The sequence below is a fragment of the Caretta caretta genome, chromosome 3, assembly GCF_965140235.1.
Source record: "Caretta caretta isolate rCarCar2 chromosome 3, rCarCar1.hap1, whole genome shotgun sequence".
NCBI classification, from domain to species: Eukaryota; Metazoa; Chordata; order Testudines; family Cheloniidae; genus Caretta; species Caretta caretta.
In genome coordinates this window covers 48,141,711-48,155,214 of record NC_134208.1, presented here as the reverse complement: position 1 = coordinate 48,155,214, position 13,504 = coordinate 48,141,711, and the positions used below count along the sequence as shown (strand labels likewise).

The 13,504-nt window shown below is 42.0% G+C and overlaps 1 protein-coding gene across 17 annotated transcripts in view; it reads left to right on the top strand.

The window, feature by feature from the left end:
- Window positions 1–5,279, top strand: part of DST (dystonin) — a 485,843-nt gene extending 480,564 nt beyond the window's left edge. For all 17 annotated transcript variants that reach the window (XM_048845229.2, XM_075126480.1, XM_048845239.2 and 14 more), the window contains 2 exons: window positions 2,188–2,311; window positions 4,223–5,279. In XM_048845229.2, coding sequence (XP_048701186.2) covers window positions 2,188–2,311; window positions 4,223–4,488 — 390 coding nt within the window. In that variant the 3' untranslated portion in view covers window positions 4,489–5,279. The remainder of the gene's footprint in view (window positions 1–2,187; window positions 2,312–4,222) is intronic.
- The last annotated feature ends 8,225 nt before the right edge of the window (window positions 5,280–13,504 follow it).

Below are 13,504 nucleotides of genomic sequence, written 5' to 3'. Positions count from 1 at the left end.
GCTCATGCTCAGATAAATTGGTTAGTCTCTAAGGTGCCACAAGTACTCCTTTTCTTTTTCCTGAAATTGTTTCCTCTGTGCTTCTAGTGTACTGTGCACTCATACTGTGCAGACATGAGATTAATAAATTATGATCTGCAGCACGAAGTTTCTGACTGAGGAAATGCCACTCCCTTGTGATCAGGATGGCACAGGAGACTGGTAATTGGATCCTTTCAGCAGCTGAAATTCACTTTACAATAGTCATGACCCACAATTGCTATAATGAAATCATGGTTCGGTGACTCATGGAAAATGAGTCTGATGGTCTCGTTTCCTGTGCACATTACAAGAAAAACCCACTAACGTAATATTTAGCACCCAAGTTGGCAGTCAGACTGGTTTGAATGGACATGGAGCCTAGGTACCTGGTCCAATACCAGTTGAAGTCAGTGGAACAACTCCAGTTGTATCAGACCCCACATTGTCTTCTCACTCCTAAAAGTTGTCATTCTAGGTCAGGGTTAAGGCACAGTGATTGGTTAGTGTATGGAAACTGGGACTGCCACTGCATCTGGTATATCTGTTCTAGACATAAATAGAGTCATCAATAAAATGAACGTCCAATGCTGTCAGCCTGGCACTTTTCAATGCTAAATTCACCTAACTCTGTATGGCTTTGCTCAGTGATGCATAAAGCATATAGAGATCCTTTTCACTCATTCCTTGTGTAACATTATATATTACTGTAACATTTAGGTCTATTGCTTTAAAATATTAAAAATATTTAATCATAATTCAGAATTTAAACAGCTGTTAATTTCTAATACATTTGCTTTCATTTTCTTTGATCCCTTAGTTGTTAACGGAATAGCCATATAAGGTTGATTGATGGTACTTAAAACCACAGCTGTGGGAAGGAATTTGTAGTACAGGAAGACCAATGAAAATTCATGTTTTTGCTGAATTTGCAATCAAATGACAACCCATGGCATTAATTTAAGAACTTCCCCGTGTGATAACTGCCACTAGCAGTGGCTGGAAAAACATTGCAGGAAGTGTTATTTTATTTCTTAGTGATAGTGCCCTGCAGCCCTCCAGGATGGCTGTCGACTTGTTTATTCTGTAGGTCTTGACTCCCTGGTGGAGTAATGGGATGCTACATGGTGTCTCCATGGCCAGTGGTATGTCTGGGACAGAGCTGTAATGGCCTTTACTACATCTCCCAGCTGTTGCATGTACTGTCTATAGTTTCAATGAATTTTTTTAAAATAAATATTTCAAAACCCAGTGCTTTTGAGGTTGCAGGGGGTAATGCGGTTCTCAGGCATTCATAGTGACTGATAGGCTACATCTTTAGCCTGTTTTAGTGGGTTAGTCCTTTTATGTTGACTAAGTCAAAATGATTGTTGTGGTTTTCCCTAATGACTGGTGTGATGTGCAGATTTCATTAAATAAGGCACACATGGCAATTAGATGGACTACTCCAGTTGTGCCTTATCTCCCCCTGAATAAACAAAACAAACTCCATCCAGGGCAGGCCACCAACAGAAGAGTTACTGCAGGGCCCCTACTAGTTCACGAGCTAGAAAACCAGCAATACAAGAGTATGTATGGGTAGAGACATTGTGAACAACATAAGGCCACGGAGAGAACAGTTATTTTTAAACTAAATTAGGGTCTCACAATTGCTTGTGCTCTGGTGCAAAGAGGTTCAGAATCTGGTGATTTGGGGCTTTTCAAAATTTCATAAGTCTATGCTTTTTGCACCAAAATCTTAAATGAAAACGAAAGCATTCCACACCTATAACCGTGGGCGGATGGTTTAGGCCAGCTAGGCAAGTAAAATTAAGCTGCTTCTCTCTAGTAATATGCTAAGTACTATACCTTCAACTAACCTAATATGCTAAGCTAATTAAAATATACAGTGGTAACATCTTTTTAAAAAAAATACATTGATACATATGTAAAGAATGTTATAATGTTGATGCTAAGTAGACTGAATGATTTTATAGCTGGACCATTGTAGGCACTACATGTTAAAAAACGGTTCAAGTTATTCTAATTACTGAACATTTCTATGGTGATTCCAGCCAAGACTTGGTATTTGGCGTGTATGTTCTGAAGATGACGATAGAATTTCAAATTCAGAGCCGCTCAATACATCTCAGTAATGACAGATGAAACAACTGTATTTGTCTTATGTAGGGAACACCAATACAAGGGAGTAAACTCAGACTGCCGGGATATCTGTCAGGGAAAGGTTTCCACTCTGGAGAAGACAACAGCCTAATCTCAACAGCAGCAACCAGAGTTAGAGCGCAGTTTGCAGGTGAGTGATTTGAGAACTTAACACAATGTACGCTGCAAGGGTTGCCACCACTGGAGAGAATACCTCGGGACAAACTGAGATTTCTCTGTGACGTGCCCATTTGTGCTAATGTCTGAATTGCAACACCTGTAGTTTATAATGGTTCCCCAAGCAACCACTAAGGAAATATTTAAAAGCAAAAGAGCAGATTCTTGACTATATCTTTGCAGAGCTGAGATGCATTGGAGAGTGGCTGGACATCAGGGATCTAGCTGTGGCCCCCTGATCATGAGCCACCTGGCCCTGATGAAAATAAGAGTTGCAGGGGAGCAGCTGCAACTTGCACCACTGGTGTAAGGGGCCTCAGGCATATTACACTAGTGGATAAATGGGAATATCTGAGCTCTATTCTGCCCTGCTGCCCCCAGCGCACCTCTATGCAAAGATGAGGTTGAGTGGTTGGCATAGGAAGCAGCAGAGCCACTTTTACCTGCATTCAGCACTTACAGAGTACAAAGCGGTTCCTTACTCTTAAGCTGTTACCATTTTCAAGAAGAAATAGTGTCATGCACATGTTTAGACCAGGCTTTCTTTGCACTTACAGTAAGCCAGATTTGTTGATTATTTAATAATTTAAATGAAGCTAGAAAAGGAGGACTTGTGGCACCTTAGAGACTAACAAATTTATTTGCACATAAGCTTTCGTGAACTACAGCTCACTTCATCAGATGCATTCCTAATAATAATGCATCGGAATGCATCCAATGAAGTGGGCTGTAGCTCACGAAAGCTTATGCTCAAATAAATTTGTTAGTCTCTAAGGTGCCACAAGTCTTCCTTTTCTGTTTGCGGATACGGACTAACACGGCTGCTACTCTGAAACCTTAAATGAAACTGTTACTCTATATAACTTTATTCCATTTAAGATTCTTGTTGTGATTTTTCCACCTGACACATGAACTGCATTGCCACAAATGGAGGATGTCATGCATGTATTGAATAAGCAAGATTTCACTTTATCAGGCCTTGTATACATTGATTTCTTCATCCACTGGAAAGAAGGAAATCATTTTAAACAGTACGAACATATTGCATGGCTTATTGCTTGTTTGTTTATTTCCCGGGTACAAGTGGTGCATTGTGTCTTACAACTGTATATCCTTGGAGTGAAGAAGCAATTTACAATTCTGCTAATGCTTAATACATAAGTCAGAAGAGGGGACCACATTTTTAAAAGGGTGGGCAATTCTTTTTCAGTATCCATGTTGCCTGTGTAAAATTCCTGATGAGCATGTAGAAGTCAGAGACTGACCACATCTAGATTTGGAAAAACTTAGAAAGCCAAGGATTGGCAATTAGCCAATGGTATAATGTAAGACTAATGAGTTGATGGAAGCTGCCAGGATAATGTGTTTTTATGAGAAAAGCAAGCAGCTGAATTTATTACACCTCAGTATTTAATCACACATTCCTTTCTCTTTATTAGGAGAAATAGCATTGTTTTATAGACTCATAGATTTTCAGGTCAGGACCATACGGATCATCTAGTATGATCTTCTTCATAACACAGGTCAAAGAATTTCACCAGTAACTTGTGCATCAAGCTACATGAGCTAGAGCACCATTTTCAGAAAGATGCCCTGTTCTATAGGATTATCAGAATATTTGCCTCTGTGCTCATTTCCTCACCTTAAGGAGCCAGCCATGCAATCCCTCAAGCAGCAGTGCTCAGCACAGGCGGCTTGGAGGATCAGACCCTACCTCTTTTCCCAGAGGGCTACATACTGACCTCACTTCCTGTGTGCCAGTGGGAGTTCCAGGCGTGGCTTATGAAATGTTTGAGGTCCTAAATGTGTAAAAACACCCACTAAATGTCACTCGTTCAATCCCATCTCCCTAATGCCAATGGACATCTTTCCCCTCTCCTTACAGACACCAGAAGGACTCCAAGTAGACCTGGAAGCCGAGCAGGAAGCAAGGCTGGCAGTAGGTCAAGTAGTCGCCGAGGCAGTGATGCATCTGACTTTGACATTTCAGAAATCCAGTCTGTGTGTTCAGATATGTCAGAGACTGTTCACAATGCAAGCAGACCACAGCCCCGAGCAGGTTCTCGGCCAGCATCAGGCAAGCCTTCCAAAATTCCAACTCCCCAAAGGAGACCACCAGTCAGCAAATTGGACAAGTCCTCTAAGAGATAATGTGATCAGCTTTGTAAAGGTCTTTGCCTTGTGCATTAAATATTTAAGTTTGTAAGATGTAAAATATTATGTAGAAATTATTGTGAAATATTGCAAGAGGTGGATTTTTAATTCTGCAGATGGCCTTATTTGTGTATTTGTCCTTTTATTTTGTGTGTATAATTTTTGTCAGATTTTGTTTGTTTGTTTATGCCATATCCTATGTGAAGGGGGAAAGAGTTTTAATGTAAACTAACAGTTGTACACAGTAATGTGTAGAAAGTACACTAAAACAATTCCCAAATGTGCAGTGTACTGAATGTACAGTTAAGTCTCTGCAACCTCAGTCAAATAGGCCTATCACTCCATCGTTAGTTAACAGGAAAGGATACCTCATAATTTTTCTTTAAAAAAAAAAAAGTAATGAAAAGCCAAAAGACACAATTACACATTTTGACTAACTAAACGAACACTAAAGGATGTATGTCAGACTTACTAAGGAATAAAAAACACATTCACACGACAATTATTTATGCAGCATCTCTTGGAGAACTCACAGAAAGTTACTTAAGCACTTGCCAGTCATACAATACTCCAATATCTTGCAGCATTTCTGTGCCATTGCTTTAAATGAGGCCAGACACACTCTGGATATTAGAACTACTATACTGTAAGAATTCAATATAAAGTGCGTTCATGTAAATGTGAGGTTTTCTTTTGCTTGAGTGGACGGTAGCACTGTATCATTGAACTCATTTTGTATCAAAGCAATTTTGCTTGCAGAAAGCTATGAAATAAAACATGTCCCTTAACTTTCTTGCCATTGTATTTCTTTATTTCACAGGGAATTAGTGTTCTGCATTATGTTTTAGGGAATAAATCATTTGAAATGACCAATAATTACCTTAGAATCATACACTCTAATGCGATTTTCCATTTGCAGCAGTCAAATTTTGGTCATCTACTGTATTTATTTAATAAAACATTAACTTGTACCTGTCAAATAACATGAAATTATATGTAATTTATTTTGTGTTGAGAGTTATTTTCTTTGTATTGGAATATGACACCACTGTGCCATGAATGAAAAGGAGGGGAGCTAGGAGAGTGTCAAATAATAATTTTTGAATTAATTTTGCTATTCAAAGATCACTTTAATAGCCATAACGGTCATTTGTTTTAATTGGAAATGGATGGAACTTTTCCCATAAACAACTGCAGAATAACAGACAGATGTTACTGTAACTATTAACTAAATTCCTAGAAATTTCAGTTGCCTTTTAAGGACACAATAAGTTGCCACTGGAAGCATGGGCCTGGATTCCTGGCCAAGTGGGTGGTTTAAAACTCACTGGGATGCTGGGATTCTATACAAGAAAACTCTGTGCCTTTAGAGTGCCTTCTGTAAGGCAGGACTGAACTATACCCAGTCCTCGATGGAAACCTTGTCAGAAGTGAGCCACCTCTCAGGTGAGCCTGCCATTCAATGATATAGCTGAGAACCACTTGTGGCTATTGGTGATGCTATTTGGACTCTGATCATGTGTGCAGTTGGGATATAAAATTACATCAGCTCCTAAGCTGATCTTGCCCATATTCTCACATGGGCTATCCACAGGTACAGAAGTTGAGTCACAGAATCAAAGTTCATAAAAGATGAAAGAATGTAATAAAATTCAAGCAGGGTAAATCCTGGCTGCATTGAAGTCAGTAGCAAAACTCCAAGTGTGAGTGCATAGGCATCCAACTAGAAGTAATGGTTATGGAACAGAGATAGTTAAGCACACCTATAGAAAACCCTAACAGAGGAATGGAGAAGGAGACACAGCAAGCACAAGCCTTGATTCCTTAGGGAGGAGGCAGGGAATGCAAGCTGGGAAGAAGTTCCACTACACTTCCTCAGTCCTTCATTTAACAGGTGTAACAGCTACTCCAGGAGCAAATGGACCAAATAAGCAAAGGAATTTGTGTAAGTGGTTCTGATGGTATCTCAGCCAGGAAGTGAAACAGCTTTCACAAGAAGGGGTGTTTTGCACATCAGACAGGAGACTTCAGGCCACAGTGCTCAGGCCTGATTACTGGCTATCACAAACCATGGCAAGAGTGGGCCTTCCAAACTACGTGGATGTCACAGAGACAGATAATCACAAAAGATGGGATGCTTATATTACAGACAATGAGTGTAGTGGCAATTCAATTCCTGCTGCAGCAGGTCTGGGAATAGATACATCTATTCCCCCAGCTCTACAGCTCACCGTCTCCTGTGCTGCGTTAGCTTTCCCCATCTGACCTGCCCTACTGCTGCTGCCCACTCAGTCACTTCTCCTCCTCCCCAAAGCACTGAAGACAAATCAGAAGCAAGTCTAACTACCTTAGGAACTTACATGGCTCTTACTACTTGCATATCTGAGCACCTCACCATCTTATGTTTATCCTCGCAATGCTTTTGAGGTAAGGAAGGGCTCTTATCCCCATTTTACACATGTGGAGTTGAGGCTCAGAGACACTAAGTGACTTGCTCAAGATCAAACAGGAAGCCTGTGGCAAAGCACTCAACCCCCATCCCCCAAGTTCCACAGTAGTGGCCAGAGGTGCTGGAACTAGGGGTGCTGCCGCACTCCCTGGCTTGAAGTGGTTTCCATCATATACAGGGTTTACAGTTTGGTTCAATGGCTCTCAGCCACCCCGGTATAAAAATTGTCCCAGCACCCCGGTAGTGGCCTTGCCACTCTTCCTCTCTGCTGAATGACGATGAAGAATTGTCAGCTTTCACTCCCATTGCTGTGTGAGTCATTTCTCAAACTCAATGAAGGGTATTTATCTGAGTTTGGGCTGAGCTGCTCAGAAAAGAATATTAAAAGAAGGAGGGAATTTGAGTAGACTCCCTTCTAACCTTATCTGTAGAGATCACTAACTATAAAGTAGCCTACCTAGATAGGTGGTAATACTCCAGATGAGACACTTTCCTTCCTGCCTTCTGGCACATTTCAACTGTTTCAGTAATTTGAAAATATCCCACATTTGGGATTAGCATACTAGGCGGGAAGTGCTGTCCTGAAGTGCAGGGGGGAAAGAGCTCAACCCCCACCACCAAATTCATCCTCCATTCAGTCAGACTAGAAGAAGAAAGTGGAGAAGAGAGAGACTGGGTAAAGATGAGCTCTGCTGACAGCTTCCAGGGCAAAGATGCATTTTACCCATTTGTGTTCCCCCACTGCAGCAATGGTGGCTGTTCTCATATCCTACCAGGCCCTGAGGTGGCTAAAGGTATCTCTTTTGCTAATATTATTACATATATATCTTGTGTTCCTCCTGTGCACTGAATGAGCTATGAGTCCTGTTGAAAAAAAAAATCATTGTGGGAGATAGTGTTGCCTAGTGGTTAGGACATTGGACAAGGACTCAGGAGACCTGGGTCACTACCTTGCTCTTTGGTTTGGTGGGTGACCTTGGTCAAGCCACATCCCCTCTCTGTCTCCCTCTCTGTAAAATGGGGATGATAATACTCCCCTCATTTATAAAACATGTTGAGCTCTATGGATAAAAAGCACTAGGTATTATTATATGAGCTAGGCATTCTTATAGCACCATAGAAATGAAGACTCGTTATATACATGAACTGGTGGGAAGGTAACTTAAAATTAGCTTGTATGCATTATGAGACCATCTTTATTTACATGATAATATATTAGGCAACCTTAATTCTAGCATTTGCTAGCTTCTGAGTGCTTCACTTCGCACCCTAAATGATTTTCTTTAATCTTGGGAATTTGTGTACATAATGTTGATATTTTTTTTAAAAACATGCCCCTCCTACTCCCATGTAGCATCAGGGTTGGAACTTTGAACCTTTATCATTCCAACACCTGCAGCTGTCTCTTGAGCTGCAGGACTAACTAGCTAGTACTTGGAGAAGGCTGCTTTCACAGAGGAGAGGCTGGAACAGTCCTTGTATGCAGAACACAGGCTGAGCTCCCTCTGCTCACCTCTTATCTCCCCACTACCCTGGGAGGTAGGAAGCTCCTGCTCCACATGGCATCTAGAAATAGAGGATGGGCTTCTAGGGTCATATGCATGCTCTGGAGAGGGAGCCTGGTGCAGCCCAGCCCTCTTCCTTCCTGCTGACATTTCATTATAGCTGTACAGGCAGCTCCCACGTGTTTCCATTGTAGTATCTGCTGTTGCTACTTGGGCAGTAGCATAGACCCACCTTTAAAATGTTTGCATTCAGTTATTATTTTGGCAGCCTTCCAAATTTTTGATAAAAATGCAAATCACAGTAGGAAAATGGCAATGTTACAAGTTCATATCTCATATCTCAGCCAGACCTGAACAAAACTTCATGGGAGGGGGAGGGGGGAAGAAAAAAAATATCTCTCTCTCTCTCTCTCTAGCACAAAAGGACTTTCTCTCTGCAGAATTTCAAAGGCCTTCTGCAAACTTTGGAGTGTGAGAGCACCTAGAAAAAAAGGTATCAGAAATCTGTTATAAGGGACCTGATAGGAAACCTGAATATAGTGGCTGCTACCAATTCAGACAATAAGTTTTTTATGTTTTGTTACAGAAGGGAAAACTGAGCAGAAGAGGTAAAGTAATCAGAGACAGTGCATGAGATGTAATCATTCAAATTATACATAGTTTGTATCAAAATGCTTTGTGCCTAACATTGCTGAGCTATTCTCCAAGCAGTTTGGTACTCCTTGCATTAAGACATGCTCAGCATTTGGATCTTACTCCTAAGACATAGGGACCCGTAACCTTAAATGGAATTTAGTAATTCAGTGATTATTTTGTTTTGGATATGATTGTTTGTAAATTGCCTGAATTGCAGCTTGTAATGATAAGCCTTGTATTTGGAGGAGGTAATGGGTTGTGTGATTCAGCTAGCATCACATCTGAGTAATTGAGGCTAGGGTTAACAGACAGCTTGATTGAAAACTAGTGGATTTTTTGCTTAGGCACTTTTGGAAATACAACTCCAAATTTAGAGATTTATGAAGCAACCTTCCTGTTGTCATTTAAGCTCCCTGTCACACCCATATTTAGTGTAACACCAGAGGAAATTTAATGGGAAGTTGTGTTCCTAAATCCCTTAGGCATTTTGAACATCTCTCCCCCCAGGACTCTCAGCAGGAAATTCAGATCAATGCATGGCCACATTCTCTACTGCTTTGCTCCTTGACTAGTCTTTGACACCTGCACAAAGTGGCTATGAAATGCTACTAACTCTGGATTCTCTATTCACTTACGCTGATGGGAGCAAGTATGCACCCACTTTACAGGGGCATACATGACTACACAATGTGCAAGGCAGGGAGCAGTCAGCCTCAGGTGTCCAGAGGACCTGACCCACTCAAAGTTTTATGTCACTGAAGGGGTTACCTCATTCTTTTCAAATGTCCTATAAAAGCCCAATGAGCTACAATAAATAGAATTCCCCAAAAGCTTGAACAATTAATTGCATTGTTTGTTTCTGTTGGGTCTTTTAGGCCCAGTTGACCTTGGGCTGTTGATAAATGGCTCCTGCCTGGAAGGCAGACAGGGGAAAACAGAGAGACAAGGTGAGTGAGGTAATATCTTTTATTGGACCAACTTCTGTCGGTGAGAGAGACAAGCTTTCCTTCACCCACCTTGTCTCTGTCATATTCTGGGACCAACATGGCTACAACTGCACTGCATACAACAGGGGAAACAGGTTGGTTTAAGTTCTGGGCACAATTCATATTTACTTTCTCTGTATTGTACAGTACACAGCATCTGAGCGAACATTGGCAGAAGACGGCTGCTAGCAGCAGAGCATGCTACCTTTCCTCAGCGAGTTATTGCATTTCCTTTACTGAATCTATTTTCATCATTTGGTGGGTTGGTTTGAGCTTTACAGTGAACCTGCAGCATTTTGAATTTAAATGAGCAAACAATTTCCCATCCCATATGTAAAAAGAAAAGGAGTACTTGTGGCACCTTAGAGACTAACCAATTTATTTGAGCATGAGCTTTCGTGAGCTACAGCTCATTTCATCGGATGCATACCGTGGAAACTGCAGCAGACGGTATGCATCCGATGAAGTGAGCTGTAGCTCACGAAAGCTCATGCTCAAATAAATTGGTTAGTCTCTAAGGTGCCACAAGTACTCCTTTTCTTTTTGCGAATACAGACTAACAAGGCTGTTACTCTGAAACCCATCCCATATGTGTTGCTCTGTAACAAAAACACAAATGATGTTTTCCACAAAGAGATGGCCGTTAGGCTGGGTGAGCTTTGCCGTTCCTGAACCCATGCTGAACTTTGCAACTTCAGAATGACTCCACTCTTTCTGCCCTGGTTGTACTATACAGCTGCCTGCTAGTTCGGGATGTCAAAAGTGGCCCTTCGTGATGTGGTTGCTCATTGTTTCAGATAATGCTCTAGGGGATTGTTAGGCTGACTGCAGAGCTTTCAGAATTTGAAAGGCCTCCTTGGGTCCACTGATGTGGTTACTTACTGAGACAGACAGAACATTCTCTGTGGTTTCCTTTCACAGCATCGTGCCCCACACAGTATTCACCTGTTGACTGATCCTGAACATTGGGGATATGAAATAGCAAAGAAATAAACCTTCCTTTTAATCTCATTTCCTTTCATATTGTTTCCCTTGTTGTATTGTTTTTGCCCAGCTAATGAAGTCTTGTGCTCACTGATTCTTTCCATGGTTTTGTTTCTGTTCTTAATAATGCAAACAGATTTGTGAGTTTAAGAAGGCTCTGGCTAACAAACAGGGTGTACTTCATCAATGGTGAAAGTTTAAACCCTTGAATGAGCCCTTTTGTTTTTTTCCATGCAAAGGAGAGGCTTCTCCGCTGAGGTCTCACTCTGTGTAAAGTAACGTGCTGTAAAACTCCAATAATACATCTGTGATCTCACCTGGTAAAGTAAACAGGGGTAAGACTGGCTCAAATTCTCAATTCTCCAGTAAGAACATATGAATGAAACATTGGCAGGACCCTTTGCTAATTGCAGGAGGAATACCCTGTTTTCTGACTTGCTAACAGCAGAATTCCCAAATGCGTAGATCTGTTGGACAAGACAAGATATACCTGTGCTACCTACCTGGTTATGAAGAGAGCTAGTGCTACTGAAGCAGACTAGGAGATAGCAGAGTGAACCTGGCCCACTTTTTGGGCAAAGTTTTGCAGGACTGGAGGCTCTGTCATCTGCTGTTTTGGCCCTTGCACTTAGGATTTGATCCCGCAAGGCGTGGGGTGTCCTCAACTGCCAGGCAGAAGTCAGTGGCAGCTGGGAGTGCTCAGCACCTCTGCAGGGGTACCAGCACCTCAAAGAAACAGGCCTCCTGCCAGATCACTTTAGAATGGGAAAAGCCTTCCACCTTGTACCCTCCATTTCTGCCAGTGAGATGGCCGGTTCAGAGACACAAGCTGCTCTGGTATGCTGAGCAATGCCTTATTTCAGCTTGTTGCTGGATTATTATGTGATAGCAGCACATAGCTCCATAGTTCTCCTGGCATTTCGGAGGTTAATGTGAGAAACTGGCCAGTGAACACAACCCAGCAACTTTTCCTGCATCACATCCCTGGCAGAGAATCTGGATTCCATCGAAGTCCATAGGTGACTGCCTTGTGAGAATTTAGCTCCAAGTTCCTTATAGGGAGATCAGTTTAAAGGACTCAAATAACTCGTATCTTGCTTTTGTTATTTACAGTGGCTGGGTTGTGTTTTGTTACTGTGGAGGGTCATTGAAGAGGTGATGTACTAGAGGTGCCAGGAAGTGTGGAGAGAGGATGCATTGTCTAGAAATACAAGATTTTGCTTTTTGCTCTGTAAAACTCAAATTCATTTCTCTCCTCCTTTCTATTCTCTTCTATACAGGTTTTTATCCCTCCCTCATGACCATAATATCTGAGCGCCAGCAATGCAATAAGTGACTTAACTAATGTCTGTCATGTGTGATTCATTTTTTCCCTCACTCTCTCTCTCTCTCTCTCTCAGGGGAGAATTGTGTGTGCAGTGTAGAGTTTTGTTTTGGTAGGACTCTCTTTTGCTTTTGTTAGTTTATACTAGAGAAGGCAGGTCAACGAAAAAGATGTGGACCTTGTTCTTGGAGTGGAAGGTGGTGAGATATTCAATGGACCTTAGTTGCTGTGGAGTTCATATCACAGCCTCAGAGCAGCTCCTGAGAAGGTGCTGTCTCCTGCAGAGGTGAGCTTTTCCTTTGCTGCAGAAAGTTCGATTGTTCCAGAGGAATTGGGCCTCATCATGGAGCTGTAATTTGAGTTGGATTAGCTTTGGTAGAGTGCAAAGACTGATACGATATGCTAATGTAAGCCTCACACCTCTGATATGTGGTGTTCTGTCCCATCTAGTGGCACTGAGAGTACTTAGAGAGTTTGCTCTACAACCTTAGCTAACAGCCAGTTGGCTTTTAGCTCATGCGGTAGAGACTCATGCACTAAGCTCCAGAGATCCCAGGTTTGATCCCGCCCACTGATGACCAGGGTCTGTCAGCGTTATAAGTGGGGGGCTCATCCAGGATTTCAACTCAGAAGACTCTGAAGCTTGGGACGTGCTTCCTCAGCTAGGGGAAGTATGTAACCCCTACACCTCCAGGGTGTGGTGGTCTGTCCCATCGAGTGGCACCAAGACCACTTAGAGAGAGATAAAATGAGTCTACTCTACAGCCTTAGCTAACAGGCAGTTGGCTTTTAGCTCATGCTCTAGAGGCTCATGAACTAAGCTCCAGACGTCCCAGATTGGATTCCGCCTGCCAATAACCGGGGTCTGTTGGTGTTACACTAACTCTTTCTTTTGATTTCATGATTTTCTCATAATAGCACATGGAGACATCTGGGAGAGGAGATGCTAGCCAACTTGAGAAGACTACAACAGCTCCAGAGGAGGAAGGAGAACCGGCTGCTCTGCAACAACTCTTCACTATCTTAGGCAGTAGATAGTGCTCCACCCCCTGCTCACATCTTCCATCCTTTGAGGTCAAGAAATCAGTGTGCTGTACTGGCTTTAGATGGAGAGAAGCAGATCCCAATG